At 41.0% G+C, this 27,017-nt stretch overlaps 1 protein-coding gene across 1 annotated transcript; it reads left to right on the top strand.

The window, feature by feature from the left end:
- Positions 1–629: 629 nt before the first annotated feature.
- INSIG2 (insulin induced gene 2) lies at positions 630–27,017 on the top strand. The gene is made up of 6 exons (XM_049615732.1): positions 630–718; positions 6,762–7,154; positions 14,004–14,128; positions 17,621–17,787; positions 17,953–18,052; positions 19,031–27,017. The coding sequence occupies exons 2-6, from the start codon at positions 6,911–6,913 to the stop codon at positions 19,070–19,072; spliced, it is 678 nt and encodes a 225-aa protein (XP_049471689.1). The 5' UTR covers positions 630–718; positions 6,762–6,910; the 3' UTR covers positions 19,073–27,017.

Genomic DNA, 27,017 nt, shown 5'->3' on the forward strand with positions numbered 1-27,017 from the left:
GTAACCTCATCACATCCACATTATAGCACAACTTCTGACAAAGGGGGGGGGGTGTTACAAGATTCTGTATTTTCTCTACTTTGCTATAAACCTCTAAAGCTCTTTCTACGAAAACAACTGTCCCCAAACGGTGTTACCTGATCGAACCTGGGGAACGATTATCAATAAAAACCTTACAAAGTGCTGTGGCATGGAGATGAGTCAAATATCCATTATGTTTTTATGACTTAGTGGGGAATGGAAAAGCAAAAGCACGAAGATACTGAGAGTCACCGTCCTCGGCGGGAGAACCCGGCGGCCTACGCTCCAGAGCCCTCAATTCCCCTTGGAGCAGAGAGACACGCTGAGGGTCACGCCTCCCAGAGAGTGTGCGTGTGTCAGCGCGCGATTCTCTCACACCGCCCCCAGGGTCTGGAGACTCGTCACAACTCACGGTGGCCTGAGCAGCAAACAACAGCTGACCCAGCCACCTCCCACCGTCTAAACAGTCCACGCCTACCAGCGGCCTCGGATTGCGCGAAGACCGGAAGCCGTTTTGCCCCGTCTCGCGGGCCCACCGACTGGTGCCGGTAGGAACCGGAAGTTCTTCTGCCCCGATCGTCGGAGCACCTCCTCGTCGACGGCACAGGCGCAGTGGAGGTCGGGCGGAGTTGTGGGAGGGGAGGAGGAAGAGCCGGAGGGGGGCGGGAGCCGGTCCCAGAAGATGGCGGAGGCGGGGGTGAGTTGGGGTACCCTTGCGAAGCGCGGGGGACTTGGTGCTGAGGGAAGCGGCCTGGGGAGGGGGATGGCCTTCGGGGAGAGGAACTGCTTGTGATTTTGCATCCTGGGAACCTTGCTGGCAGATGCGGGTAGCCAGGACCACAGATGGGGCCTGAAGGGCAAGGGGCTCCGCTTACCTGGAGAAGGGTCGGGGAGGTGCGGAAGGGGACAAGCGGGGTCGGGCGGAGGTCATAGGAGAGGCCCAAGCTCCCCGGACAGTGGAAGAGTGTCCGAGAGGAAAGAAGGCTGGAGGACGCCGCGAAGGGCGACCCTGGAGATCTGATGAGGGTGGAGGTCGGCGAGCTGTCAAGCATAGAGCTGTCAGGACTTGGGAAGCTTGTAGCCAGAGAGACTCAGGTTTGGGAAGGGGATGGATCCAAAAGGTAGGTTTTGTAGTAAGTTTAGAATCCGCAGAAAGATGTGTTGATATTGGGTTGAGGAGTGGGACTTTGGCATTTTGGATTGGAATTGGACACCTTTGGAGTACGTATGTGGGTAAATGCAGAGAGAACTCTTGTCAGGACGTAGAAGTCGGTTGGTGATAGTTACTGGGATTTTAGGGTTGCTCAGTGGGGATTGGCAATCTGGAAAAGAAAAGCAGTGTGGATGATAGGAGAGGAGGAGGGGGGTGGGGAGAAGTGTGCTAATAAAACAAGTGATCGTGACCCCATGCCCTGTTAGTGTTGGGAAAAAGTTATGAAAGTATGGTGTAGCTCCCTAGCCCAGGAAAATACACCATGAAGAGCTTACTATTTTGTAGGATTGATGAGGAGATGCTTTAAGAAGGAATGGGTAGACTGGACAGCTCCGCCACGGAAACTGGCCCAGATCAGTATTGCGATGGAGCTGAAGATTGCAGGGGAAGGCGTGCTCCAGTCCTAAGTACAGGAAGAATGAAGGCAGCCAAGCAGGCAGTGGCTAGATTGTTTTCCAACGTTGGCGCTTGGCTCTGATTGCCATCCAGTGAGTGAAAATGAGTGAAGGGATTATAGGCTCCCTGAATTATGGGATCTCCACAGAAAAATATTAGTCACGTACTCTTCCTGTTTTCCCCCTTTGATTCTTTCTCTGGACATTCCGTTGACGAGTGTGATTTGTTGTACTTCTCAGTACACATCTGACATAAAGTGACCAAACAGTGAATCGTGTACATTTGGGAAAGGGGTTGATTCTTTTTAAACTGACAACTGTTGCTTTTATATAAGTGTGGATCGGGCAGTAAAGGAGAGGATAAAATGTAGTTCAGAAATTTGGAGACCAGTTGTTTTCATCGTTATCAGAAAATTATTCCCAAATGATAGTGTAACCTTTTTAATGACTGAGATTTGACATTTAAAAGTAGTAATGGGATGTGAGTGCTGCCTGATTAATGGTTTCTGTGTTTGGATGTTGACGTAGAAAGGAAAGATGAATCGCAGTGTCTTCAAGGCACACATGTCTGTCTTTCTCAAGTTTTAGTGTCCCTGGACTATGATTCACATCCGTGTGCTTTTATTTAAGGAGAGTTAAACTTTTGCATTGATGTAAGTGTGTTTTTCTTGATGTTTATGCTTATTCTATGTTGAGAATGCCATTATAATTAAGAGAGCACATGATGCAAAAGATGTGCAGTAGTGATTTAATTTTATTATATGACAGGCAGTCATATACCTGAACTAATGTTTTTCCAGTTTTGATGATTTGTTATTGATGTATCTAAACTGTCTGAACTATTTTTCTTTTTGTTCGGTAGTGTACTTTATGGAAACTGTAGGTCAGGACTCAAGGAAGATTAAAAGCTTTTTATGTACCGTGGGAGATTTTTCTTTGTTAATTTTTGGGAAAAAACCCACGCATTGTTTTGGTATTAACAGTATTTATCAGTATGACTTTAAAAGCTGCCACTTGTGTGGCACACGGATTGTTTTTGTATGATGTTCGTAGATGGGGCAGTGTGGTGAAATGAGAAAGAACTGTACATGAAGCCAGAGTGTTGGGGAGGTGGGGGAGAGCGCTAGTCCTGATACTACCTAGGATACAGTGTTATGATCTCAGAAAGTTACTTAACATTTTTTGTTTTGTAAAATGGGGATTAAATACGCTTGCCTACTTACCAGGATTATTGTTGAGGATCTGTTGAGTGACTGTTCTTTAAACCTTTATACCAAAGACTTCTTCCCTGATCAGCAAATACTTGTTGAGTAATCTAAAGTTTTCAAATCTAGACTTAAAAAAAAAATTGGTGAAGAATCAAATTTATCGTTGATGTAACAGTAATATTTAAAGTTATAGGTACATTTTGTTTTGAAAAAAAATTCCAATATGTAATCAGAAAACTGAACTTTACGTAAAAGTAAACAAATTGGGGGATACTTAATTCCAAGAGCTTTAATTTAAATAACTCACTTCCCTGTTGTGTGACTGATACTATAAACAGCATTTTTTTTTTTTTTTTTTTTAGGAACTTAGCTGTTGGATAGTAGGGAGTGAGTGAGCTTGTGGAATTTCTTATCCCTTTGATGAGTCTGGTCATTTCCAGGAGTACGCTTTACACATCCGTGGTAGCAAGATCCAGTAGTACAGTCTTGATCTTGTCCCCTCATTTGACCACTTTGGGTCTCATTTGCTATGCTGGTAAAATGAGAAAACTGTTAGATCACTGGTTCTTAACTTTTCTTTTGGATCATCGACTTTTTGAGTACTTGGTATAAATTGTGGAACTCTGCAGAAAAATGCGCGCGCGCGCGCGCACACACACACACACACACACACACACACACACAACTCTTTTGTTTTGTTTTGCATCAGGCTGACATACCCCCTAGAATAGAGATGGTCTCTCAGTTCCCTTCTGTTTCTTAAATTTTAGGATACTGTGATTCTAAAGCACTCTTTTATTTTTGTCTCCGGTAATTATATACTATTATATTATTATATAGTCATCAAAGTCAGCTTCTTGGATTTTTAAAATATTAGCTTTTAATTAATTAATTATTTTTTTTAACGTTTATTTATTTTTGAGACAGAGAGAGACAGAGCATGAATGGGGGAGGGTCAGAGAGAGGGAGACACAGAATCTGAAACAGGCTCTAGGCTCTGAGCTGTCAGCACAGAGCCCGACGCGGGGCTCGAACTCACGGACCTCGAGATCATGACCTGAGCCGAAGTCGGCCGCCCAACCGACTGAGCCACCCAGGCACCCCAAAATATTAGCTTTTAAAAAACACTCAAACACCAAACAAATACTGTGTTACTTTTAAAGAATGAATGCTTTTGGGGTGAAGTAGGAGACTACAAACAAGCATTGCCAGGGAAGGTTGAATAAACGTCTATGGTAGAATCACGTAAATAGTTTAGAAAGTCTCTAGCTTGAGGAAATAGTCTGTAGCAATGGTGGCTCTTAGTGGGAGGGCACTGCCCTCTGGGGGCATTTGGAAATCTACGTAGGGGCATTTTTGGTTGTCTCAAGTGGGGGAGGGGGCATGCGCTGGTAGTTAGTGGGGACGAGCCAGGGACATTAAGTGTTTTGCAATGCTTAGGGCAGTTCCACACAACAAGGAATTGTCCTGCCCAAAATGCCAGTGCCCTCTGACAAACACTGGTGATTGTGAGCTGAGCCTGGCACAATTGAACAACGCTTTTTAAAGCTGAAGTTATTTTGCTTTTTTGGAAACATAATTCAATGCCACATATGCTTTGCCATTAACTCGCTTTTGGAAAAAGCACAGACATAAACAAATGATTTGCTAGAGGAATTGGGGCCACTTAAAATGTATATACACTCTTTGTGCTCGAGTGGCTGTTTTAACAGCAGGAGCTGGGGCGGGTTACTGTGTCTGCTGGAAGTCTGGGAAGTGAAGGAACTTACACAGTAAACGTTGGTGTTACACAGTATGCAAATTGGCCATAGGATTTTTTCTTCTTGGAAACATCTTTTCACACCTTGATGTAAAGGACATTTCAAGACATTGGTACACTTACGATCTTTGTGCTATTATACAGTTGCCCACTTATGTTGACAATCTCTTATACTTGAGTTAGTTTTTCCATGTCTATCATCTTTTAACTGACCAAATACCCTTACATGTATCCATGTGCTGAAAAACAAGTCTGAGCAGTTGGGCTGGAATGGGACTCAGGGTTTAGAGGGAAGAGGATGATGGGCTTTGGAGTCCTACCTAAGGTAAAATTCCAGTTCTGATACTGCATGTCATGTGACGATAAGCAAGTTTTGCTAAATCTCTTTGACTTTGTATTTCATTTGTGAAATGAGGATGGTAATACTTAACCTTTGGATGATTTTGAAGATTCGAGCTAACTGTGTCTGGCATGGAGTAGGCCCTCCGTCAGTGGGTGCTATATCAGTAGTCATGACCATGATGATGATGAAGAATTCTGTGGCTACTGAACACCTTGGCAAAAGTAAAGAGAACATACGGCATGCTAATATGCAGGATACGACAGCAAGGAAGAGTCTGCAAAAGTGGATCAGGAGGTGTTTTCTAGACTTTTGAGTTGGTATTGGAGTATATTTTCCCATGAATCAGCCATAATACATACTGCTTTCTGTAGTCCTCTAAGCTGTAGAGCTCAGTTATGCTGTAGACCAAGTTAGGTTTGTGAGGACTAGTTTGAGGACAGAACTCCCTCTGTGAGTGTTGGGCACAGAGCTTTGGATGTGGCAGAGGTTCAGGGAAAAAAAAAAAAAAAAGTCTTTTGTCTGTGTTAATCACATGGAACTGATAGGCTGTGAAAGTTACTAGGACTCACAGATATTCTCATTTTCATACTGAATTTTTTTTTTCTTTTACGAGAAAGACGGGGAGAGCGTGCGTGCCCATGCGTGTGAGCGGGAGAGGGGCAGAGGGAGAGGGAGGGGGTCCCAGGCAGGCTCCACGCTCAGCACCCTGCCTGATGTGGAGTTCAATCCCACAACCCAGGGATCCCAACCTGAGAAGAAATCAAGAGTCAGACACTTGACCAACTGAGCCGCCCAGGTGCCCCTACACTGATTATTTCTAAGGTCAGCACCCCCTCCCTAGTACCCAGTTTACACATGGGTTTTGTTTGCTCATAGAATGCATCAGATGTTATTTGCCACACACAAAGGAAAGATCGCTTTGGTGAGACGAACAGATACCTAGACTGATGGTGCTGGCACAGTTCTAAGCTTTGGGAGTCAAGAGCCGTGTGGCTCAGACTCCTTGGAGTCCAGCCATGGATTACCCTTCATTTTCTTCGTGTCCTTTCTTCTGCTTCCTATTAAAGATTTATCACAAAAGCTCCTGGGGTTGCAATCAGGGCTGACTGGGTCCAGGCAGGGGTGGGACACAGCTGTGGCCTGCCGAGGGCAGGCCAGGTCTGGTTTCTGTGCTTGATGTGTATGTAGGTGAGTGGGTGGTGGTCTGTGTTTTGTAAGATGCTCTTGCACGAAAATTCAAATACATAAGCGTTAAACAGTAAAACAGGTCATGTTGTTCCCCTCGGGAGGTCATCCTCATGAGCAAGTCACATGTTATTGTGGGCATTACACAATTTTCAGTCAGAATATGTTGATGTTATATGTTAATTCTTTTATCGTTTGTAAAGTATACAGATTTTTACCTAAATCTCCAGGCCCATCTGTTGTAACTGATAGGGTTGGAGATTTAGGTAGAAGAAACAGAAACCTGGATTTTAATCTTCCAGACTCTGGTGGTACTGTCTCAGGTACCCTGCTCTGCTCTTCTCCGAGGTGGGGCAAGTTGTTTTTATTATTCATCTAACCTGTGAGCCTCACAGGTCACTTGTTCTGTCCTGGTAAATATATAAATACAGGTAAATAAAAAAAACACTTTTTTATTACATCATGCCTAAAAAATCCTTTTTAAGTCACTTCTTATTCAGTAAGTAACTAATTTACATAAATATATAAGCTTGTCATTTCATTATTAGTACTTTGAAATTAATTAGTATTGAAATCAGAAAAATTGCAGGATCACTTATTAGACAAACATTGATTTCTTGTTTCTTATCTCTTGCAGGATTTCTGGTAGGTCCTCTTTTAGGACAAGATGCTGTAACTGTAGGATCACCGGCCTGCTTCGATTCACAGACATTTGGTTTTTCCACTGGGAAGGCTTTTTTTTTTTTTTTTTTTTTTGTCTTGCCGGTTTACTGAACTTATGAAACCATGGCAGAAGGAAAGACAGAGTCGCCTGGGCCCAAAAAGCGCGGCCCCTATATTTCATCTATCACTAGCAGGAGCGTGAACTTGATGATTCGTGGAGTGGTGCTGTTTTTTATTGGAGTGTTTCTTGCATTAGTGTTAAATTTACTTCAGATTCAGAGAAATGTGACGCTCTTTCCGCCCGACGTGATCGCGAGCATCTTTTCTTCAGCGTGGTGGGTGCCGCCCTGCTGTGGCACAGCCTCAGGTATGTGTAGGCTGCTTCTGTGATGCTTAGAAAGGAAGCAAGCAGGGCACATGAGTTCTGATGTTGTCTGAGCAGAACTTATTTTTCCTGGCTTTAATTTAAATGCAGTACGGCAGACCTGTTTTAAATGAGTGGTTTGATGAGTTTAGGCAAATGCGTGCAGTTGTGTGACCCACCACCACAGCCCGTCTGTGGCACATTTCCGTCACCCACGGACTTTCTTGTGCCCTCTTGCAGTCCATTCCCCACCCCCAGCCTCAGGCTTCCACTGATCTTTCTGTCCTTAGATTAGTAAGGACAATGTAATGTAATGTAAATGGAATCACTGGGTAGGTACCAGCGTGTCTGATTTCTGTCTGACCTGTGAACATTAAAAACTTAATCCTAAGAGGTACCTGGGTGGCTCAGTCGGTTAAGCGTCCGACTTCGGCTCAGGTCATGATCTCGTGGTCCGTGGGTTCAAGCCCCGCATCGGGCTCTGTGCTGACAGCTCGCAGCCTGGAACCTGCTTTGGATTCTGAGTCTCCCTCTCTCTCTGCCCCCCCACCCCCACTCGCATTCTGTCTCTCTCTTTCTCTCAAAAATAAATTAACATTAAAAAAAAAAAAAAATTTAATCCTAAAACAAATCTTGCTTGCCTTCAGGTTGAGGCTTTTAACTTCTTAATTTTATCCTTTCTTCAACCCACCTCATATTAAGTCTTACTCTGAGTTATTTTGATGATCATTGTCACTGTTTGGTTTGAAGGGTTGGATCTGTGTATGTTATGGCCTTGTTTTTGAAGTAGATGAAAACTTTAAAGATGGATTAGTTGTATTCAAGTTTAAAGCTTCATGTGGGCAATAATTTACTTTCAAAATCACCCAAATTCGGAGCGCTAGGTGGCTCAGTCAGTTAAGCGTCTGACTCTTGGTTTTAGCTCAGGTCATGATCTCATGGTTTGTCGGTTTGAGCCCCGCATCCTGACAGTGTGGAGCTTGCTCAGAATTCTTTCTCTCTGCTCCTCTCTCTCTGCCCCTCCCCCACTTGAGTGTGTGTGTGCACAGCTCTCAAAGTAAATAAATCAACTTAAAAAAAAAATTAAAGCTTCATGTTATTATTTTTTAGATTTTTGGACATGCTTTCTTCTTGGTATCTTGGTTTCAGATGTAGCTTAAGAATAGAGAATACTTAAAGAGATATGTAAGGTAGATTCTCTTTGCTTAAAAATTGTTATCCTATTTCAGGAGTTATTGTAGATCTTTTTTGGTGGACAATGTGTAATGAATAAGGTGGAGCATTTCAGAAAGCCTTTGTAATACCGAGCTTCCATAATGGATACTCTTTAGCTTTTTCCAATGACGGAGACCAATAGATTAATAATAAAAAAGAAAGTGATAGAAGGGAGCCATCATTGTGTGGTAGAAGAAAATTCTGATCGAGAGAGAAATTGCTTTTTGGAACGTCCACTTGGTGTCTCATATTTAATATCAGCGACACTTTGCAGTATAATGTAGATCCTTCTTGACGTCCATCCCAGAGCTGGAGGTTGAAGAGTGAGGAGTTAGGTGTGAGATGTTTTAGAATGACCTCGTGGAATCTAGTGGACAATTGCATGGATTGAAGGGCATTTTTGTCGTAAGGTTCCAGTGTGGTTTATGAATCGATGTCGCTATCACAATATTCACATTAAGGTTTGTAAAGGCAGAGATTCTTAGTGGCCCCAAGATCGTTACATTTTCTGAGAGAATAGGCAAACTAGTCCAAATACAGGAGAAAGCAAAATTATATTTTATTCTCTGTCATATCTACTAGCCCTCATATATTTTCTTTTCTTTCATCTAAACTCAAAAGACAAAAATTAAGTTTTCCCACCATCTTTTTCTAGTTTTTTTTTAAGTTTATTTATTTATTTTGAGAGAGAGAAAAAGAGGGAGGGAGGGACAGAGAGAAGGAGGGAGAGAATCCCAAGCAGGCCCTACATTGTCAACACCCAGCCCGACGCGCTGTGTTCATGTCCTCAACTGTGAGATGACCTGAGCCAAAACCAGGAGTCAGACGCTTAACTGACCAAGCCACCCAGGCACCCCTGGTTTGCTTATTTTCTCCTATGGTATAGCTGCTGTCTGGCTACTAATTGAAGCTCTTTGGGGCTTGGAAGAACACATCTTTTCAGGATAGACAAAAGGAAGGTCAGGGGAGAGAAATTCTTATTGAATGCCTCCTCACACGCTAGGCACATCCCTTAACCCCAGGGATGTGTAGGGCAACTTTGGGAGTGATATTTTGGCATTATGCCTCCTTTGGGGGAATGAGGAACCTGAGATAAAGAGAGGGTATCCGTGAGCCCAGGGTCTGAGGACCAGTGAGTGGTGCAGCTAGGTCAGATGTCACATGCTGGAGAAGGGGAAGAGAAAGCTACTCACACTTCCCTCTCCTCAGGGTGTCTCTTTTGAAGCTTGCAGATGAAGCGCCAGGCTTGGATGGAACATAGTGTTGTGTGATGTATGTTCGTGGATGGGGGGGTGTGTGGGGGCGGGGGGGCAAGTGAACTTGACTGAGGTTTCATTGTACCTCCATTAAGGAGAGGACCAGGGGCTGTGTCCCCCGCTGTGGTGTGGGCACTTTTGCCACAAACTCATATTTAGGAAAGAAGATTCCAAATGTTAATGCTGCATTTCAGTCACTTTGTCCCTACTTTCCTTTCTTTCCCCAGCCACTAGGTTTGTCACACTTGCAAACTTCACAGCTCTCCGTTTGGGGTATTTACACTTACATTTCTTGCTTAAGTGTTTCTTCTGAAAGCAGTGCATTCCACGAGGTAACTGAGCAAGTGAAGGTAGAGAGGCATTTGGAAATCTAGATTCCAGTTAACCCTGCTACTGATTTTGTTGGGTAGGTCATGGTATTTAGTAAATGAGAGCAAAGTACCAGATTTGTGAAAGTTGCCAAAGGTAGAAAATGGATTTCTGCCCCTCCTGCCCCCAATTTTAGGGAAAGTATCAAGGAAATAAAAAGTCAGTGGTATAAGAAACATAGCGTGTACAAGTTGACATGCGTTCAAAGTATGTATATGTTTTTCTGTACATGTGCTGGAATGCATTTTCAAAACTCTCTAGGTTCTTAACCATCTTAAGTCAGAAAAACTGAAAATTGTACTTTCATTTTCCTGTCCAGCAATATTCATAGATTGAGCTCCCTTCTGGAGGTTCTCCAGAATCACCACTTTGTACATGCAAACCAAAGGGCCCCTGGTTATTTGCTACCTTTCCCTATAACACAGTGCCGGAAAATTGGCTAGCCATGCTTCTAGAGGGACACCCAGTAGAGAAGTCTCGTAAATTGCCTTTGCTCTCATTTTCCTTTTTATGGTTCTCTATTTTTTAATTTAATAATGGCTGGTGTTTCTAGCTGATTAACTTCTCTGTGTGTGCAGTGCGTTAGAATCAGTTAGAAACCTCTTGAATGTTACCGAGGGCTGCAAAGGAATCTTTCTGAAGAATGAATAGAGGAAAAAGATAACCATCATTGTGTGAGTAACATTAACTGGAGAAACTGACTCGAAAAATCCTAAGTAACCAAATTATGTTCAAACCTATGAAGCTAATGTCTAATGTAAAAAGAAAAAACAAATCTTTCCAGGTTGGCCAGGCAGTCATTTACCCAGTTCCTAGGGAGCTCCGCAAGACTTCTCCCGCTCTTACCTCCAAGTGTCCAACTTCTGTGTTTCCTCTGTCTCTTTCTTGGTCCAGGCAGGCCCTCTACCAGTCTGATGGGAATTTTCAATTTTTTCCTTTTTGGCTTCTGATTTTGAACTCTGCCTGCTACCCCGTCCTGTGTGGTGCACTTGGTGCTACTGTAGGAGCATGTTCCTACACGCTCTATCTGGTTCAAACCAGATCTGGTTCAAACTCAATGGCATTATTTCCTGATTCCCCAGTGTCTGCAGGGTGAAGTCTCTGATATGGCCCTTGCCGACTTTCATCTTCCTCTGAGGCTTTCTGAAGCTCCCTTTTTGCATGAAGCTTACAACTTGCAGGTGATAGTGGGTATTTGGCAATTTCCGTGCTTTTCCTCAAATGCTTCCCTTGGATTAGAAAGCCCTTTCCACACGCTGACCTGCTGAGCGCTGCTGCCTCAGGGCCACCTCTTCTGTGAAGCTTTCCTGAAACCTCAGCACCCCACTTTCCCTCAGCACATGCCAAGAGAGGACTGGGCCCCCACCAGGCACTGTCAGTGCTACCCCTAACGTATTACTGTATTGAATTGTTGCTGTGATCACTTTGGGGCTGGGATCGTGTTTTGCTCTTTTTTCTTTTCAAATCCCCAGCAAACGTCAAGAACGAGACACATTATGGGAGCTTAAGTATTTATTGAATGGAACGTTGCTTATCCTGTAGCTGTTTTCCATGAAAGTCTATCTCGTTCAGTGGCTTTGTTTTTTCAGCCCCCTTTCCTTGCAAAACATTTGATTTCACTGTCCCTTGTAGTGTATCACTGAATTAAACACACTTCCATCCAGAAAATATGATGACTTAATATTGATGTCTTACAAACTTATTCTGGTTTTGGCTTGGTAGGCTGTAACTGGTCCCTGGGAAATAACTTAAATCTATCCCAAGCAGTGTTAGTTTGCATCAGAGAACCCTGCGATTAAGCAGGATGATGTTTGCATGTAATGTTACACTGGCACGATTTTAACGGTCTCTCTTGTTAGGATAAGAAAGTGGAGAAAGAGGAAAAGAGGCCCAGACATACTTCTGCTGAGCTCTCAAACAGTGGAGCCTCACTGAGCTGTAGATATTGTGATCAGACTCTGCCATGCCTTTATTTAAAGGGAAGGAAGAAGACATTTAATGGGAAGTGACAGGCTTCCTCGAATTCTCCTTCTCAGGGAGCATCCGAGAACCATGCATACTCAATGGATTTGATTTTTATTGGCAAATCCCAAGGTTGGCAGCGTGGCAGTTTAAATTCCTTTTTGTGTTTTTGCTTTCTCTCCTCAGTTGTCTCTCCCTTGTGAGTCTGACATCACATGCATACAAATCTAGTCAATTTTACTTATTTCTTTGCACACACGTCAGTATTCTCTATGTGATAATTCTTTACCTATGGCATCAGCTGCTGAGGAAAATTGACTTGGAATGCCTGATCTTAGTTGATTTCACTCAGCAACAGGCAGAGGGAGGAGAGGGAGAGTGAGAGTGAGGAATGATATGAGCTGTTAGTTTCATGACCCCTTGAGAAAAAAAAAAAAAAAAAAAAAGAGGTAACATTCATTTAGATATATTTCAACTGTTAGGCATGCTTGGTGCCATTTTAATTTTGTAGAAATTTGGAAGTGCTGTCAGTTAACCTCACAGGATTTTAGAGCCGAGCCTTTTAAATAGGAATAGGATATGAAAGTTTTAAATTTACTAACAGATTTTGGAGGTCTGCATGGCTGAAATTTGTTGTTAATCTCTTGATGGTCTGCGAACCCGCTATGCTCAGCAAAAGCCTAACTCAGGAGAGCACTTTCAGATTTGTAGATTAGGACACAGATATATCATTGTAGCAGCTCACCTCCAGATGGTAGACTGCTCCACTGGTCTGCTAGCCTGCGATTTGTGATATTAATTGATTTCCATTTTTCCTTAATGATTGGATGCATCATTTGTTAAGGTACAGCTAGCCACTGCCGGGCCAGGCAGGGGTTCCTGGTCCTCAGGCACTCAGATCTTGGTACAGTAATTTCAAGATACATCATAGGTAGCATTGGACCTTCTAAACATGCTTTCAACTATTGTAACAGTTGTGTCTTTAACTTAATGGCAACATATCCATTCTGTTTTTAGGAAGTTTAGCAAATCAAAGCTGCCTAGCTATTTCCTGTTTAATTTAATCTGTAAAAGTACATTTTCCTTATAACTTGCTGAAGACTGTTTTGATTCATTAAGGTCTTTTTTTAATGACCGACTTAGCTTTTAAAATCCTCTCCCATTAAATGAATAAAATGTTGAAGTTTGACAAGTATTTTAATTAAAAATCGGGTGCAAGTATTCTGAGTCTCAATCATAGACATTTTGCATAGTTATTCATAACTACACAGTTAACATTAAAGATGTTTTTTCCAAAACTAAGAAATGTACTAAAATCATTCCTCCTTATCTTTTTAAGAGTAAATTTAAATTTTAACTGAAATTTATAGTTCTTACAGATTATATTTCCTAAGTTTTTTCTATGTGCAGAAGGAGGCTCAAATGTAGATTTCTGTTGTAAGTTTCCCCGTTTTGACAATATGACCTAGAGTCTCATTAGAGGGCCAGGGTGCAGGGGAACGTTGGGACCCAGCACTGGGTGCAGGAGACAAGCTGGAGGAACTAAGATAATCTGTGTAGCAGGACAGCCATCGCCATCCGAACGAGCACGGTGTGTGTGATGAGCTTATTATATGCGTTTACGCTTCTAGCTTGCTTTAGATAGTTTGTGGCATTATATAGCATGTTTCATGGTTATGTAGTTTAGAGAGAACATTGCTTAACTGCCAACTGGTTTGATGCTTTTCAAATCTCAGGGATAGTAGTAGTAGAAAAGTAGCATGAATCATCTAGTGCAAAGTGCTAAATTGTGAATCATGCACTGAAATGGTGCTCTGCCAGTTACAGTTGAGGATACTGTGGTAAGCATTTACAGCGCTTTCTTCAGCGGTGGTATCTTTTTTCTTTTGGGATGTAAGTTTAAAAATATCCGTGATTGATGTTAAGTAACTTGAAGAGCTTTTTAAACAGTCTTTCAAATGGTTATGGGGGTTGTAGCTCTTTTAGCTTAAGTTTTGCCGGTATAGCATTGGAGATGACTTAATTTTTTTTTTTCTCCTTTTTTCCACAGCTGTGATTGGGTTATTATACCCCTGCATTGACAGGCATCTAGGAGAACCACATAAATTTAAAAGAGAGTGGTCCAGTGTGATGCGGTGCGTAGCCGTCTTTGTTGGTATAAATCATGCCAGCGCTGTATCCTTTCCGCTGTAACAAAATGCATAATCACAAAGCAGCTCCAACAAACCAAAGGTTAAACAGTCCCTTGCAACTTCACTGTTGTCAAACTGTGCTGTGTCTCCTTAGCCAGAAAAAGAATGTGTGCCGTGTTGTTGAAACATCACAGGAGCAGCTGTGGGCTTACAGGGAGGGGTAGAGCCTTTCATTTACATCTTCAGTAACATTTCGAAACTTCTCATGTTTAAAAACTGTGCATGTTTTTCTTAAATTAGCTTACTTCATTACTTCCGTATAGTTTCGGTAACTCTGAGATTGAAACAGGTACATTTTCAAAGGATTTCTTTCCTCTTTTTTCATTTAAGACTTGCCAAGAAGGACATGTGGTGGCTTCATGCTGGCGGCTTTTTTTTTTTTTTTTTTTTTTTTTTTAGTTTGTTTCTAACTTAAGGAACCTGTAATTTTTTTCAGAAAAAGTCAGACTCATCTATTGGTTCTAATCAATGCCAGCAAACCACATAAATGTCCTTAAAGGTGGCATAATGAAAATATTCAGCTTGGACATTGACCAAAAAGAACTTTTTTGCCTAAGGTACATATTTTTAAAATTTGATCATTTAAGGATTCTGACAGTTTATTTTGTGATGAATGAGTATTTTTATTTTTTTGGGTTTTTTTATTTAAAAATCTGTTTAATGTTTATTTTTGAGAGAGAGAGAGAGACAGAGCTCGAGTGAGAGACGGGCAAAGAGAGAGAGACAGACAGACACAGAATCTGAAGCAGTCTCCAGGCTCTGAGCTGTCAGCACAGAGCCTGACACAGGGCTTGAACTCACGAACCATGAGATCATGACCTGAGCCGAAGTTGGATGCTTAGCCAACTGAGCCACCCAGGCGCCCGTGAATGAGTATTTTTATAGTGTCCTTGCTAGAAGGGTGAAGTGGCCTCTGTTTCCCTTCTCCCCACTGTCTTCTCCCCCACAGCACAGAGAAAAATGTCAACCCCAGAACAAACGTTTTTGGCCTCATAAGGTTTTTATCCTGTCATCCTCCCTGCTTCTCTTCTCCCCCACCCCTGACTTTCCTTTGTAAAAGAGAGTCTGGGACATGCTAGTTCAGTCATCCCTTTTCTAGAAGATGTGGCTTAGAGAGTGGAGGGGCAGGAGCTCTGGTGCGGGGATGAGCGTGGAATGCGGGCCAGGCTGCCCAGGGTTCCCTCCTGTGGCTCTGTACCAGGCTCAGGGCTGGCAGTTAGCTGGAGAGAGGCGAGGTCATGTGGCAGGTAGATTCCTTGTCAGTCACGTGGCAGGTAGATTCCTTGTCTTTTACAGAAAATACTGAGGTATTCTGGAAAGGCTTGGGAGGAGGAATGGAGGCAAGCGATAGGGTCCTTGATTCCACAAACACATAGCCTTTCTCTTCCCAATTGTGTTAGCCCATAGGGCTCTGTGAATTTGGAAGGCCCTCAGTGGCGGTTATTATTTTGGTTTCCCATTTCCTTTTACATGAAAGAATTTCCTAACATGTTTAGCTTGGTGACATCTTTGAGATTTAGGATTTTATGACAAACAAATCTAGTGATTAGAAGGGTTTAAAAAGATAGACTCCTGGAATATTCTATCTAGAGGACAACTAGAAATCACCCAGTTCTACATTTTCTTTATAAAGATAGTAAGACAAATGAAAGCTGGAGGGGTTGGGTACTTTGCTAAAGCGTTCATACCGCAAGGCTAGGACAGAGCTGAGACCGGATCCCGGAGATCCTGACTTGAGTCTATGAAGGGCTGCTTCTTCTATTCCAGAGCCCTATAAGCGTGTAAATTCCTCTCCAACTGGTAGATTAGATGGCTCTACTGTAGATGTTTCAGGTGTTTTTGAATAGAGACATTTAAATAGCCTTTTCTGGGATTTAAAAACCTTTATATGTCTAATTTAAATTTTTTGCTTTGGTCATCTTCTTTCTCTGTCAATGAAACATTTGAATATAGCAATTTTTAACTGTTCTGCCTGCCCTTTAAGTAAAATCCAAAATGTTTGCAAAATTTTAGCATAAATTTATAACGTAGACTTGATATTAGGTCCCTTAGATTTGAGAAATGACATGGTACTATTTTTCAGATTAATGTGTTTTACCTGTTTACCTTATTTTGCTTTGCCCCTTAATGAAGTTAATTTAGTTATCATAGGTAGCACTCAGTTAATATCAAATTCTGCTCTTTAAAAGCATGTTTATTGCATAGAAAAATCAGAGCATATAACCTTTTCTTTGGAGTTTTAGGTATGATGCCTGCTAAAGAATAAGGAAGCTTTTCCAGAAAGCATACAATAAACTATAGGTTTTTTGTTAAGTCAAGCCTAATCAAGAAATGACCTTGAGGGAGTGGCCAACAATAGCCCTCGGATACTGAGGAGTTAAGCAAACCTGAATTCCAGGTTTTGGAGATACCAGATGGTGTGGTGGGGGAAGGGGGATGGTGGTAAACAACAGGATGTCAAAAGGAAGTAAGAAATAGTTTTGTATGCATTTTTTGAACTTCTTCTCTCTTCTCTAGTTGCAGCATGGCCAGTTAGCTTGGCGAAATATCTAGTCTCCCCTGGGGAGCTGGATATAGTGCCAAGATGTGGCCTTTGGGACATAGATAATGCCCTTTTAATGATACTTGAAATTAATTCCTTTAGTGTAATCCTCTAGCAAAGAAATGAGAAAATTGAATTTGTAAAGCTTCGTTTTGCCCAGAGATTTTGGAGTAGAAAAGGGCCGTACATTTGTGAATAGATGCTTAAGTAGGTGACGGAAATAAAATATCATTTGAGCAAACTGTCCTATACCAGAAAGTCTCAGGCACCAAAATAGCTTGGCAGGTTGCAAGATAATGTTCACTTCAAGGCTTTATCCTCAACAAATTAAAACTAGAACAGTTGACATAATAGAAAGGGATACTGTGTCCTTGGTACTCTTGTTTCTGAACTGCATTATTATAAAATGTGTCTGTCAGTAAATCATACAGAGAATGTGGTACCCTGTTAAATAGCTGTCAACTCTTCTATTTTCAAGTTCTTGTATGATTCTCAAGTAATTCTGAACCTGTTTGAGAAGTGATATTGGTTTCTTTTTTAGCAAAAGTATGTTCCTTTAGCAATACTTGTGTTCTGAGGCTTCTGGTTACATTTTTAGCCAAGAAAGCATTTCTCAAATAATGGGTCTGATCTTATAAATTGTGACTGTTAGAGTGCTATTTTTTTTTCTTTTTTTTTTTTTTTTTTTTTTTTTTTTTTTAGGAATTACATGTAGGTGGGATCTATTAATGAAATTATCATGTGCTCTGTGTATCTTTAGTAAATATCAGAGAGAGTTAGTATCACCCAGTGTCAATATGTTGTATGAAAAGACTGACCACGCTCTGGAATAAGCAATCAGTTCCCGTCCCAACAGGAACATCTTTTAGGAAAACGAACAGGTGGTGTTATGTGGCTACAAGTTTTAAGATGATTCTTTAACACAGATCTCAGAAAGTGGATTTTGATAACAACATACAGTTGTCTCTCACACTGGCTGCACTCTCCATTGGACTGTGGTGGACATTTGATAGATCTAGAAGTGGTTTTGGCCTTGGAGTAGGAATCGCTTTCTTGGCAACCTTGGTCACTCAACTGCTAGTCTATAATGGTGTTTATCAGTAAGTATTCTTTTTGGTGCTTGTTTCCTAAAATAAATGACAAATGATTTCAGAATTGAGCTTTTAAAATTGGGTTAGCCACTTTACAGAGTAACAGCTTATTTCCATTAATAAGTGTCATTGTACTTCCTCGGTGGGTTGTTAAAAACATTTCTATTATTCTAGATATACATCTCCAGATTTTCTCTATGTTCGCTCTTGGTTACCGTGTATATTTTTTGCTGGAGGCATAACAATGGGAAACATTGGTCGACAACTGGCAATGGTAAGCTGATGCTTATTTCATCTGTTATTGAGATGAGAGACAGGTCTTCTCCAAACCAAGCATACTAGAAGTCAGAGGAACCACTGGACAGAAAAACTAAAATGTGTTACGGATAAGGTGCTATGACTTATCCTCTAATTTTAAAAAACTAATCTATAGGTTTCTACTCCATCAAAGAGACAATTTTAAAGGTGAAAAGAGACATGACTAGTGACTGTGTTGCTTCAGTAGTTATCAATTAGGACCATCTCTGGCAAATCAAGGTGTTTGATCATTTTAGTTAAAAAGAAAAAGGACACTGTCGATAACCCCAGTCATAGATGGCAAGGGTCAGACAGAAGCATTCAAGGGCCACAGCAGTTTCATGAATAAGTGCTGTCACTTTTATCGTTGTAGCCAGCTAGGCGAATTGAGTGGCTTATGTTACTGTCGTTTTAATAATCTAGCCACCCAGTTATCTTAAGCCTCCTAGTTTCCTTTATTTTGAATTGTGGGTGTACATCTATAGCTGTACTTTTAAAATAACGGTTTTGACCAGAAGATTTTGCTAATGTAACAGATTTTTTCCTTGAAATTGTAAAGCTATTTGAGAAAATATTATCTGAATTCACTGTATCAGTCCTGTCATTAAGTTCATGACCTTTCCTTTGCTGATTCACCTTACTGAGCACTCAAAGAAACCCATTCTGCTTCCTTTCATGTTGTAAGATTGATCTGAATCATACTGTTGTTATTTGCTTGAAATGCAGTAACCTTGTCTTTTGCCTGCATTTTCTATGTCTCCTTTCACTTCTAGACTGTGAACTTTCTTTTTCCCTATCACATTTGTCATTTAATTCAAATCATCGCATAACTCTCAGATTCTTTGACAAATAAAGTGGGCATGTGTTAATAAAGTATTAATTTTTAGTTTATATGGAAATTGGTATCCCAAATAAACCTTAATCTGTTAACCTTTTAACCTTTTAATTTTTACAGTATGAATGTAAAGTTATCGCAGAAAAATCTCATCAGGAATGAAGAAGGCAAAAATATATCTTTTGTACAGAAAAACAAGCTGAAAAGGGCATGATAGCTATACCAACAAAACGTCAGACTGTAAAATTGCTAGGATGCAGTTTTCCCCTTGATTGGTGTATAGGTGTGTGTGTGAGTGTGTGTGTGTGTATGTGTGTGTGTGTGTGTGTGTGTGTGTGTGTGTATGTGTGTGTGTGTATATATATGCATATGTATATACACATATATATGTATATATACACAAGTATATACGTGTATATATACATATATATGTATATATTTACACACACATACATCACACATATGCTCATATGCATATACATGCACATACGCATATATTACTGCAATCTGTGATTGCTTCATCTGTAAATCAGTTACAAACCTTTATGTATTTGACTTAAATAACTATAAAATATATATGCACTACATTAAAAACATGTTCATTAATAGATGAAATTTTTAAATTAATTTTTTAAACATACCATATATTGTATCACCATGTTGATGTGCCAAAATATTCTGTTATTGTCATGCAGAGTATAAGAATGCTTGAACTGTTAATAAACTTAGTGAAATAAAATAGGAGGAAAGCCAAAAAAAAAAGAAAAACAAAAATGGAAAGCTGGCATATTCTCTTTTGCTTACTGTTGTGCCTTTTTATTTTTCTAATCACAGCAGTATGAGCTATGGGTGCCCTAATGTGTGGTTAGTTTCTATTTTAATGTTGTCTCAGAGAGCTTTGGGTGTTTTAATTTATAATGAAAATGAACGTCTGTAGAACATTTTCAAACCTGCATTACTGGAGAGAGTCCAAAAAAGGAATTACACTGGAGGTAAAAGTGTTGAGCAGGAGAGGTTATCAGCATTAAATTGTTTTAAGTCTAATCTGCGAGACTATATATAATTAAAAGAAGGTACCATTGGGAAATTTAGCTGGAATGAATGTGTTTTAGAAATACAAAAATGACCTTTTACAGTGCCACAAAGTGTTAAATGATATTGTCATTTGTGATACAGAATCCCATTCCTTTTGCACATGGAACACACAAAAAACCCCAAACCGATCAAAATGAAGTTTCTAATTCTCCTGGGTTCTGTAATCTGTTGGGCTCTGTAAAGCAAACCACATTAGCCAGGCTGGGTCATGTGACTGATTATCATTGGAATGCCATCTGGGGAATGGATGAGCACATCACTTTTTAGGTATTCATATGCCCATTAGTGAGTAGTTTAAGCCTGTTTAAGAATGTACTGAGATGGCATATTGTGCATGTTAAAGATCTTGATAACAGTTTTGTGCATATCCTTCTAACACCTGGAACCATGTAAGTGTGGTTTAAACATATTTTTAGTTAAATTTTTCCCAGTTTTTATTGATGGCAGTTGTCTGATACAAAAGGGTGGAGCTTTCTGCTTACTCTGTGTGTGTGTGTGTGTGTGTGTGTGTGTGTGCGCGCGCGCACTGCGTTGAGTGAGAGAGAGGATGTACATGTAAAAATGTATGTGCATGTGCCCATGCTCTCATAATACGTCAACTAGATATCTTGTAATTTTTGGTTTTAAAACCATTGCTATCAGTCTGAGATCTTGTATGCCAAACTTTAATCTGCTTTTACGTTTTAAGGCTGAAAGTGAGAAAATCCTAAAAGGATTTCATATTGAATATATGTACACAATCTTAACTATAGTGGTGGTAAACATACTACTATAATTTATTATTCTATCTTCCAGATAATGTTATTCATTTAGAACAAATAAGGTATATTTTTAGAATCAACTTTGTAAGCACTATAAATCTTTAATAAGTTATAAGGTCTATGATGTGTTTACTTTGAAAATTGCTGTTAAAAGCAAGATGTATTAAATATATAATTATCATCTTGGTTAAGAGTCTTTTTTTCTTCCCTGTGGTAAATCTTAGAATCTAATACGGATGATTAATTTAATAAAATTAACATGTATGGTTGAATTTGCTAAGAAATAATGAAAGGAAACCAAGTCGAGTGTTATAGGAACTGAATGATTATCATTTTGGAATTCTTAAATTATTTTTAGATCATCTAGAAAACAAGATATTGATGGCAAAAAATAAAATTGTTTTGATATTTTGATAAGTATGTGAATATATTACATCTTTTTTTTGCAATGAAAGAAAGTGGTAAACATCTTTTAACATTGCTACATTGTCATTGCTTCCTTTTATTAAAGTTCTGGAAACTGAATGCTTGAAAACTGAGACTAAATTCTGCAAAAGCACAAGAAAACAGTTAACTAGCCAGAATCCTGCTAATACTTTTGTTATAAATGTATTTCTTTGCATGGAGCGATTTTACCTTTATTAAGGTCACTGGAACCTCTCAGTGGTGCATACATTCACACATCTTGTATTTTCTAGGTGGAATCCAGACTTGGTCAGTATTAAATACCTCTCTGATCTTGGCTCACAGTGGAGTACAGCTGACCCTTGAAACAATGTGGGGGGTAGGGGTGCTACCCGCACCCAGTCGAAAATCCGTGTATAATTTTTGACTCCCCAAAACTTAACTACTCATAGCCTTACCAATAACATAAATAGTTGGTTTCATATACTGTATTCTTGTAATAAAGATAGAGAAAATAAAATGTTCTTAAGAAAATCATAAGGAAGAAGAAATGCATTTACAGTACTGTACTCTGTTTATCAAAAAACAATGCATGTGTAGGTGGACCCGTGCAGCTCAAACCCACGTTGTTGAAGAATCAAACTGTGTATTCTTCAGAAGGTAGTTCTTCCAGTGATGGTCTGTGTGTAGCAGAGTCCTAGCTTTGTGCATCTGGAAGAGTCTGCTCTTTTCTCCCAGAACATCTTATCAGGCCTTAGAAGTCTAGGTTCCTGGTTTCCCGCTGCTCCCATCATGCTGAAGACTTTTAACTCATTGTTTATGCACTTTGAATCTGTGCGCTCAACATCTTCAGTTCCGGAAACATTTTAAATCTGGCTGCCTATTGGAATTATATGGAAATTTGTAAAGAATGCTAATGCCTGGCTTCCACCTTTGGAGACTCTAAAATCTTTGGCCTGTGGTATGCCCCGCACTTTAGGATCTTCACAAATTCTGTAGGCGGTTTTAATGTGCAGCCCAGATTGCCACTCATTGGTGTGGATTCGTGTGAGATGAAGAGCATGTTTGAGGTCAGAGAGGTATTGTAACTTGGGGAACAAAGAGCAAGGGAAACATTGGCATACATTTTGGACTAGGTCATCTGAACTTGATGACGTGAGCGTGGAGGTGAAGGAAGAGGAAGTGTGATTTAATGTTTATTCTTTGGAAATCTAGGTGGATGGCATTTCTGTAAAGCAAAGAGGAATATAGGGAAGCAGATGAGTGAGTAAAGTTAGTGAGTCTAGTTTGATAAGTTGAGGTCCAGGTGTGTCGGGGACGTCTGGTAAAGATGTGTCATAAGCAGTCAGATAGTTGAGTCTGGGTTATCGGATGTAAATGGGGGAGGTCATTGTTGGCATATGTCCATGGTCCTTGAAGCTGTGGGCATGGGTGTGATCCCCTAGGGAGCATGTTACCGTGAAGGGAGACAGATCCGAGGCATGCTGGCATGTTAGCAGAGGGGTTGGAGGAGGTGGGGAGGGTGTTGTCACAAGTGGGAGGAGAAAGAGAAGAGTGATGTGGTTCAAGCCAGAGCAGAAGGCAGTTCCAGACAGGAGAGCTGGTAGTGTGAAGTGCAGTTGGAAGGAATAACCAACCTTAGAGATAAAGGAGATGTATGGTTTATGTTGAAAAGTGCTTTTCTTTTTGTGTTTTTTAATGTTTATTTATTTCTGAGACACAGAGAGACAGAGCATGAGTTGGGGAGGAGCAGAGAGACAGGGGGGACACAGAATCCGAAGCAGGCTCCAGGCTCTGAGCTGTCAGCACAGAGCCTGACGCGGGGCTCGAACTCACAAACTGACTGAGCCACCCCGGCGCCCCGAAAAATGCTTTTCTTAACCTGTTGTATCTTCACACTTAAAATATTTCATTGTATACTAATAGCTCTCAAAAGATATTTGGGAAACGCCTGATCATATACTAAGCCATTTATTATGAGCGAGGGGAGCTGAGGTGAGCTAGAGGACTTTGAAAGATGGTGGAGGTTTGGACAGCCTCTATGAAGAATGGACACAGGGACTGACAAGAGATGAAGAAAGAATTTCTAGACGGTTTTGAGTCCATCAAGGACTCAAGTGAGGCCCCAGATGAGACACTTGACATGGAGCCAACAGTCAACTTGGTTATGCCGTGTCTGGGGGCTCAGTAGCCCAGCAGTTAGGGCAGTTGTGATGGCAGAGATTGATTCTAGTTAGGAATTTGTTGGAAGACGTGGCATAACGGCCATGTGAGAAATTAATGGAGGCTCCTGACAAAAGATCAGGAGTCTTGCTTGGGATCCAGGCAAATTGGAGAAGGAAGTTGAACCAGCAGTGCTGACCTGACAGTGTGAAAGAATCAGGTAAGCTACAAGGACTGCACATCTTGAGGTAAAAAACGTTTTTTCTAAGAAGGGTCATAGGCTTAGAGTTTGTAGTCAGCAGTTTAGCGGAACGTTTCCAACTCTTGAGGTCCAGGGTGCGATGTAAACAACTTCGTTTACATAGTTCCCTGAAGTGGGTGGAGAAGCACAGCAGCGGAGTGGAGACCCAAGGCCTGGGTGACCAGCTGTTAACAGTGGTGTTGGTGTTACCTGGAAAAATCTCAGAGGTGAGGTGGAAAGAAAGATCTGATCTGTAGTCCTCCTGACCATTTGAATGAAATACTTATCCAGCTGCCTTGATTGTATTGGGATTTTAATTAGAGTCCTTTCTCCCTTGTTTTATTGATTTATTTTTAGTTTGTTTTTTTTTTTCCATCATCCTACATATTCTGATGTAGAGGAGTAGGTCTTTTTCTATTAATCCTGTTCAGTCAGAGACATCTCCTCTTTAATTCTGGGCTATTTTTTTTTTTTGTCTTTGCTCTTATTATTCGTTTGTTCTCTATTCTTCTCAAATTCCTCCATTTAAGAGATCTTTGACCTTTTGTTTCTGTTTTCTGTGTACCCTTTAGCTTTTCTCTGCTGTGCTACACTCTAGAAGAATTAACTGGATCTTCTAGCTCAGTGAGTTGCTCTTCAGCTGTATCATTCAGCGTTCAGCCATCACTAGGCTTTTACTTTCAGTGGTCACAGTTTTAATTTCAAAGCTATTTATGTGTGTATGTATGTATGTATTTATGTGGAAATGCGTTGCCATTCTTATATTTTTCTTGTATTTTTTGAGGCTAGTAATTATTCTTCTTTTAAAGTTCTAAACGCAGGGCACCTGGGTGATGCAGTTGGTTAAGCATCCGACTTCGGCTCTGGTCATGATCTCACAGTTTGTGCGTTTGTGCCCCACGTCAGACTCAGTGCTGACAGCTCAGAGCCTGGAGCCTGCTTCAGATTCTGTACCTGCCTCTCTCGCTGCCCTTCCCCCACTCACGTGCTGTCTCTGTCTCTCAGAAATAAATAAGCATTAAAAAAAAAATTTTTTTTTTAAAGTTCTAAACTCTTCTACAGAGCCATTGCAGGGGAAGGCAGGATGAGCCTGTATCACCAGCCTGTCTCTGGATGTGGGTGCTCCCTTGTTTGGCTTGGGTGGACTGCCATGCCTCTCCACTCCTACCCCTTTCACCTGGGGGCAGATACTGTGTTGTCTCTGCCCCGTCCAAGGTGGGCGAGTAGACATGTAGTTGGCCAGGTGGCTGCTTCCACAATAGCCTGCTTGAATGCATCAGGTCAGTTACTCTTGGTGTTTCCGTCTCAGAGCATCAGCCACCTCTGAGCTTAGAATCTCTGATTTCATGTTTATAGCAAGTCCCCTCCTTTCATGTTCGGAACTGTGTTTTCTCTCCATCTCTCTGCTCTGGATTGTTTTCTCACTTCGAGGAGTTCCTTGTAGTGTTTGGTCCACGAAGGATACGGTCTTACTTGACAATATAGTTATGGATTCCTTTTCTTTTTAATTTTTGTTGTTATTTCTATGGATTGGGGGTAGGAGGGAGAAGCTATGGCTTCAGGGGTCTGCTGCCCTGATTCAGCTTTCTCCACTTCCTTTTTATACCATGAGATCATGCCATCTGCCTGTTCATTTGTCTTTACAGGCCGAAAACTCAATTTAGTTAGGAGCTGAGATAAATAGGTTAAGTCGGTGGTTTCTTGTTTGGCCTCAATAAAAATTGAGGTACGGAGAGTATTTTCCCTTTCGAAATACATTCAGTTCATAGGGTTCATTGTGCCAGAGAGTATGAGTATCCTAGTGTCTGTTCCTTTATGCCTCCCTTCTCTTTACCACTGATGAAATCTGTGAAACCTGTCATCTTTCTTTGTGATTTACAAGACAGACTTTTCCAGGGTATGTCAACTGTTCCGAAGACAATGTTGTTAAGTATCAGATTTGGCAGATCAGATAGATAATGATGTGCCTGGGAAAGAATGGGCTATTGATGAGTCTCGTGTCAAAACTGATTGCCATATATGGGCAATTTTTCCCTTTCACCGTTTCCCCGGCTGTGGTCTGTGTGAGGATTTCATGAACAAGGGGCAGTTTTGATTCCACATCAGAACTGTGCTCTAGTGTGACTGCCCCCTTGTCTTCTGCTTTTTTATGGCAGGATTTGCAACTGCTAATCTTCCTGTAGCTTCCCCAAAGGTGGGCGTTAGTAGGAATGAGCACGTAGGAAATATACTGCCATTGAAAAAGAGCCCTTTTTTATTACCGTTCAGAAAACAAATTCACTCAGCACTACTGTTTCCGTAAGATTGTTGCGTTTGCAAGATCTCTTTTTTAGAAACACTTTTTGAGGAAACTTGTACAGAATGATCACGGACCAATTCATTGTGATGAGCAATTGAGTAGACAAAGGAAAGAAAGAACCCAAGTGCTGAATCTGTTTGCTTTAGAAGAAAAGTTTCTAAAATGCATTCCCTGGGAATTTCTGCCACTGAATGAAACTCATTTCTATTCCCTTTATAGTCATCACATGTCACTCCTAGACCTTCTGGGAATGTCTACCCAACCAAAGTATGACAGTGGCAGTTCTGTTTTGAAACAGTCCTTTCTGCGTTTACAAAAGCCTGAGATTTTCCAGCAGGACGTTACAGAAAGACAAAGTGCTACCCCATCATTTTAGGATCAGCTGGATACGGCTGCTGCGCGTAGTCTGCGCATTGGCCCAGGGAGCCCGTGGCCTGACAATTTGAAGATGAAGCTTAAAGATGTTTGTAAAGACAAATCTTTGTGGAATTTCCTGTGCCTCAGACCTAGTGTGTGTCAGTGTCATGCCTGTCTAAGAGAAAGCGGGTCAGTATACATCAAAGCAGATCTTTCCAGAATGTATGTAAAATTCATAATAAGGTTGAGTCAGGTTCAGCTTTTCTTCCAGAAAGAATAAATCAGCGACCCTTAAATGTTCGATAGTATTAGTTCTGGTTCTGGCTCCAACTAACTGTAAAGGGGCTGGGATGTGTAATCCCTCTCCCTGGGGGACAGGACAACGAGATACCGGTGATCAGTGGTAGTGTCAGCCACGGTTGGCGTAAGGCCTTCTGTAGCACTTTCTGCCCGCTAGCATATTTTCCCTCCTAAGTGATTCATAGTGAACATGACTATGAGAAAATAAAATACTTTTTGGTGGTCAAATTAAAATTATAGTCTTTAAGACACGTAGCATAAAAACTTAGTATCCAAGTTCTAGAATGGTGGGAAAGAAGGAAGGGGCTCACTTTTGCCTTTTCCTACCATCTAAGAGAAGAAGTGAGGGGGAGGAAATGAATCAGGCTTTTGCTTTGTGCCTCCTATGAACATCCCCACCACACCCCTCCAGATATGGACTGTTTCATAGCTTCCAATGTCCAGGTTTTTCTTTCCTTTTTTTTTTTTTTTTTTTAATTTATTTTT

The sequence above is a fragment of the Panthera uncia genome, assembly GCF_023721935.1.
Source record: "Panthera uncia isolate 11264 chromosome C1 unlocalized genomic scaffold, Puncia_PCG_1.0 HiC_scaffold_3, whole genome shotgun sequence".
NCBI classification, from domain to species: Eukaryota; Metazoa; Chordata; class Mammalia; order Carnivora; family Felidae; genus Panthera; species Panthera uncia.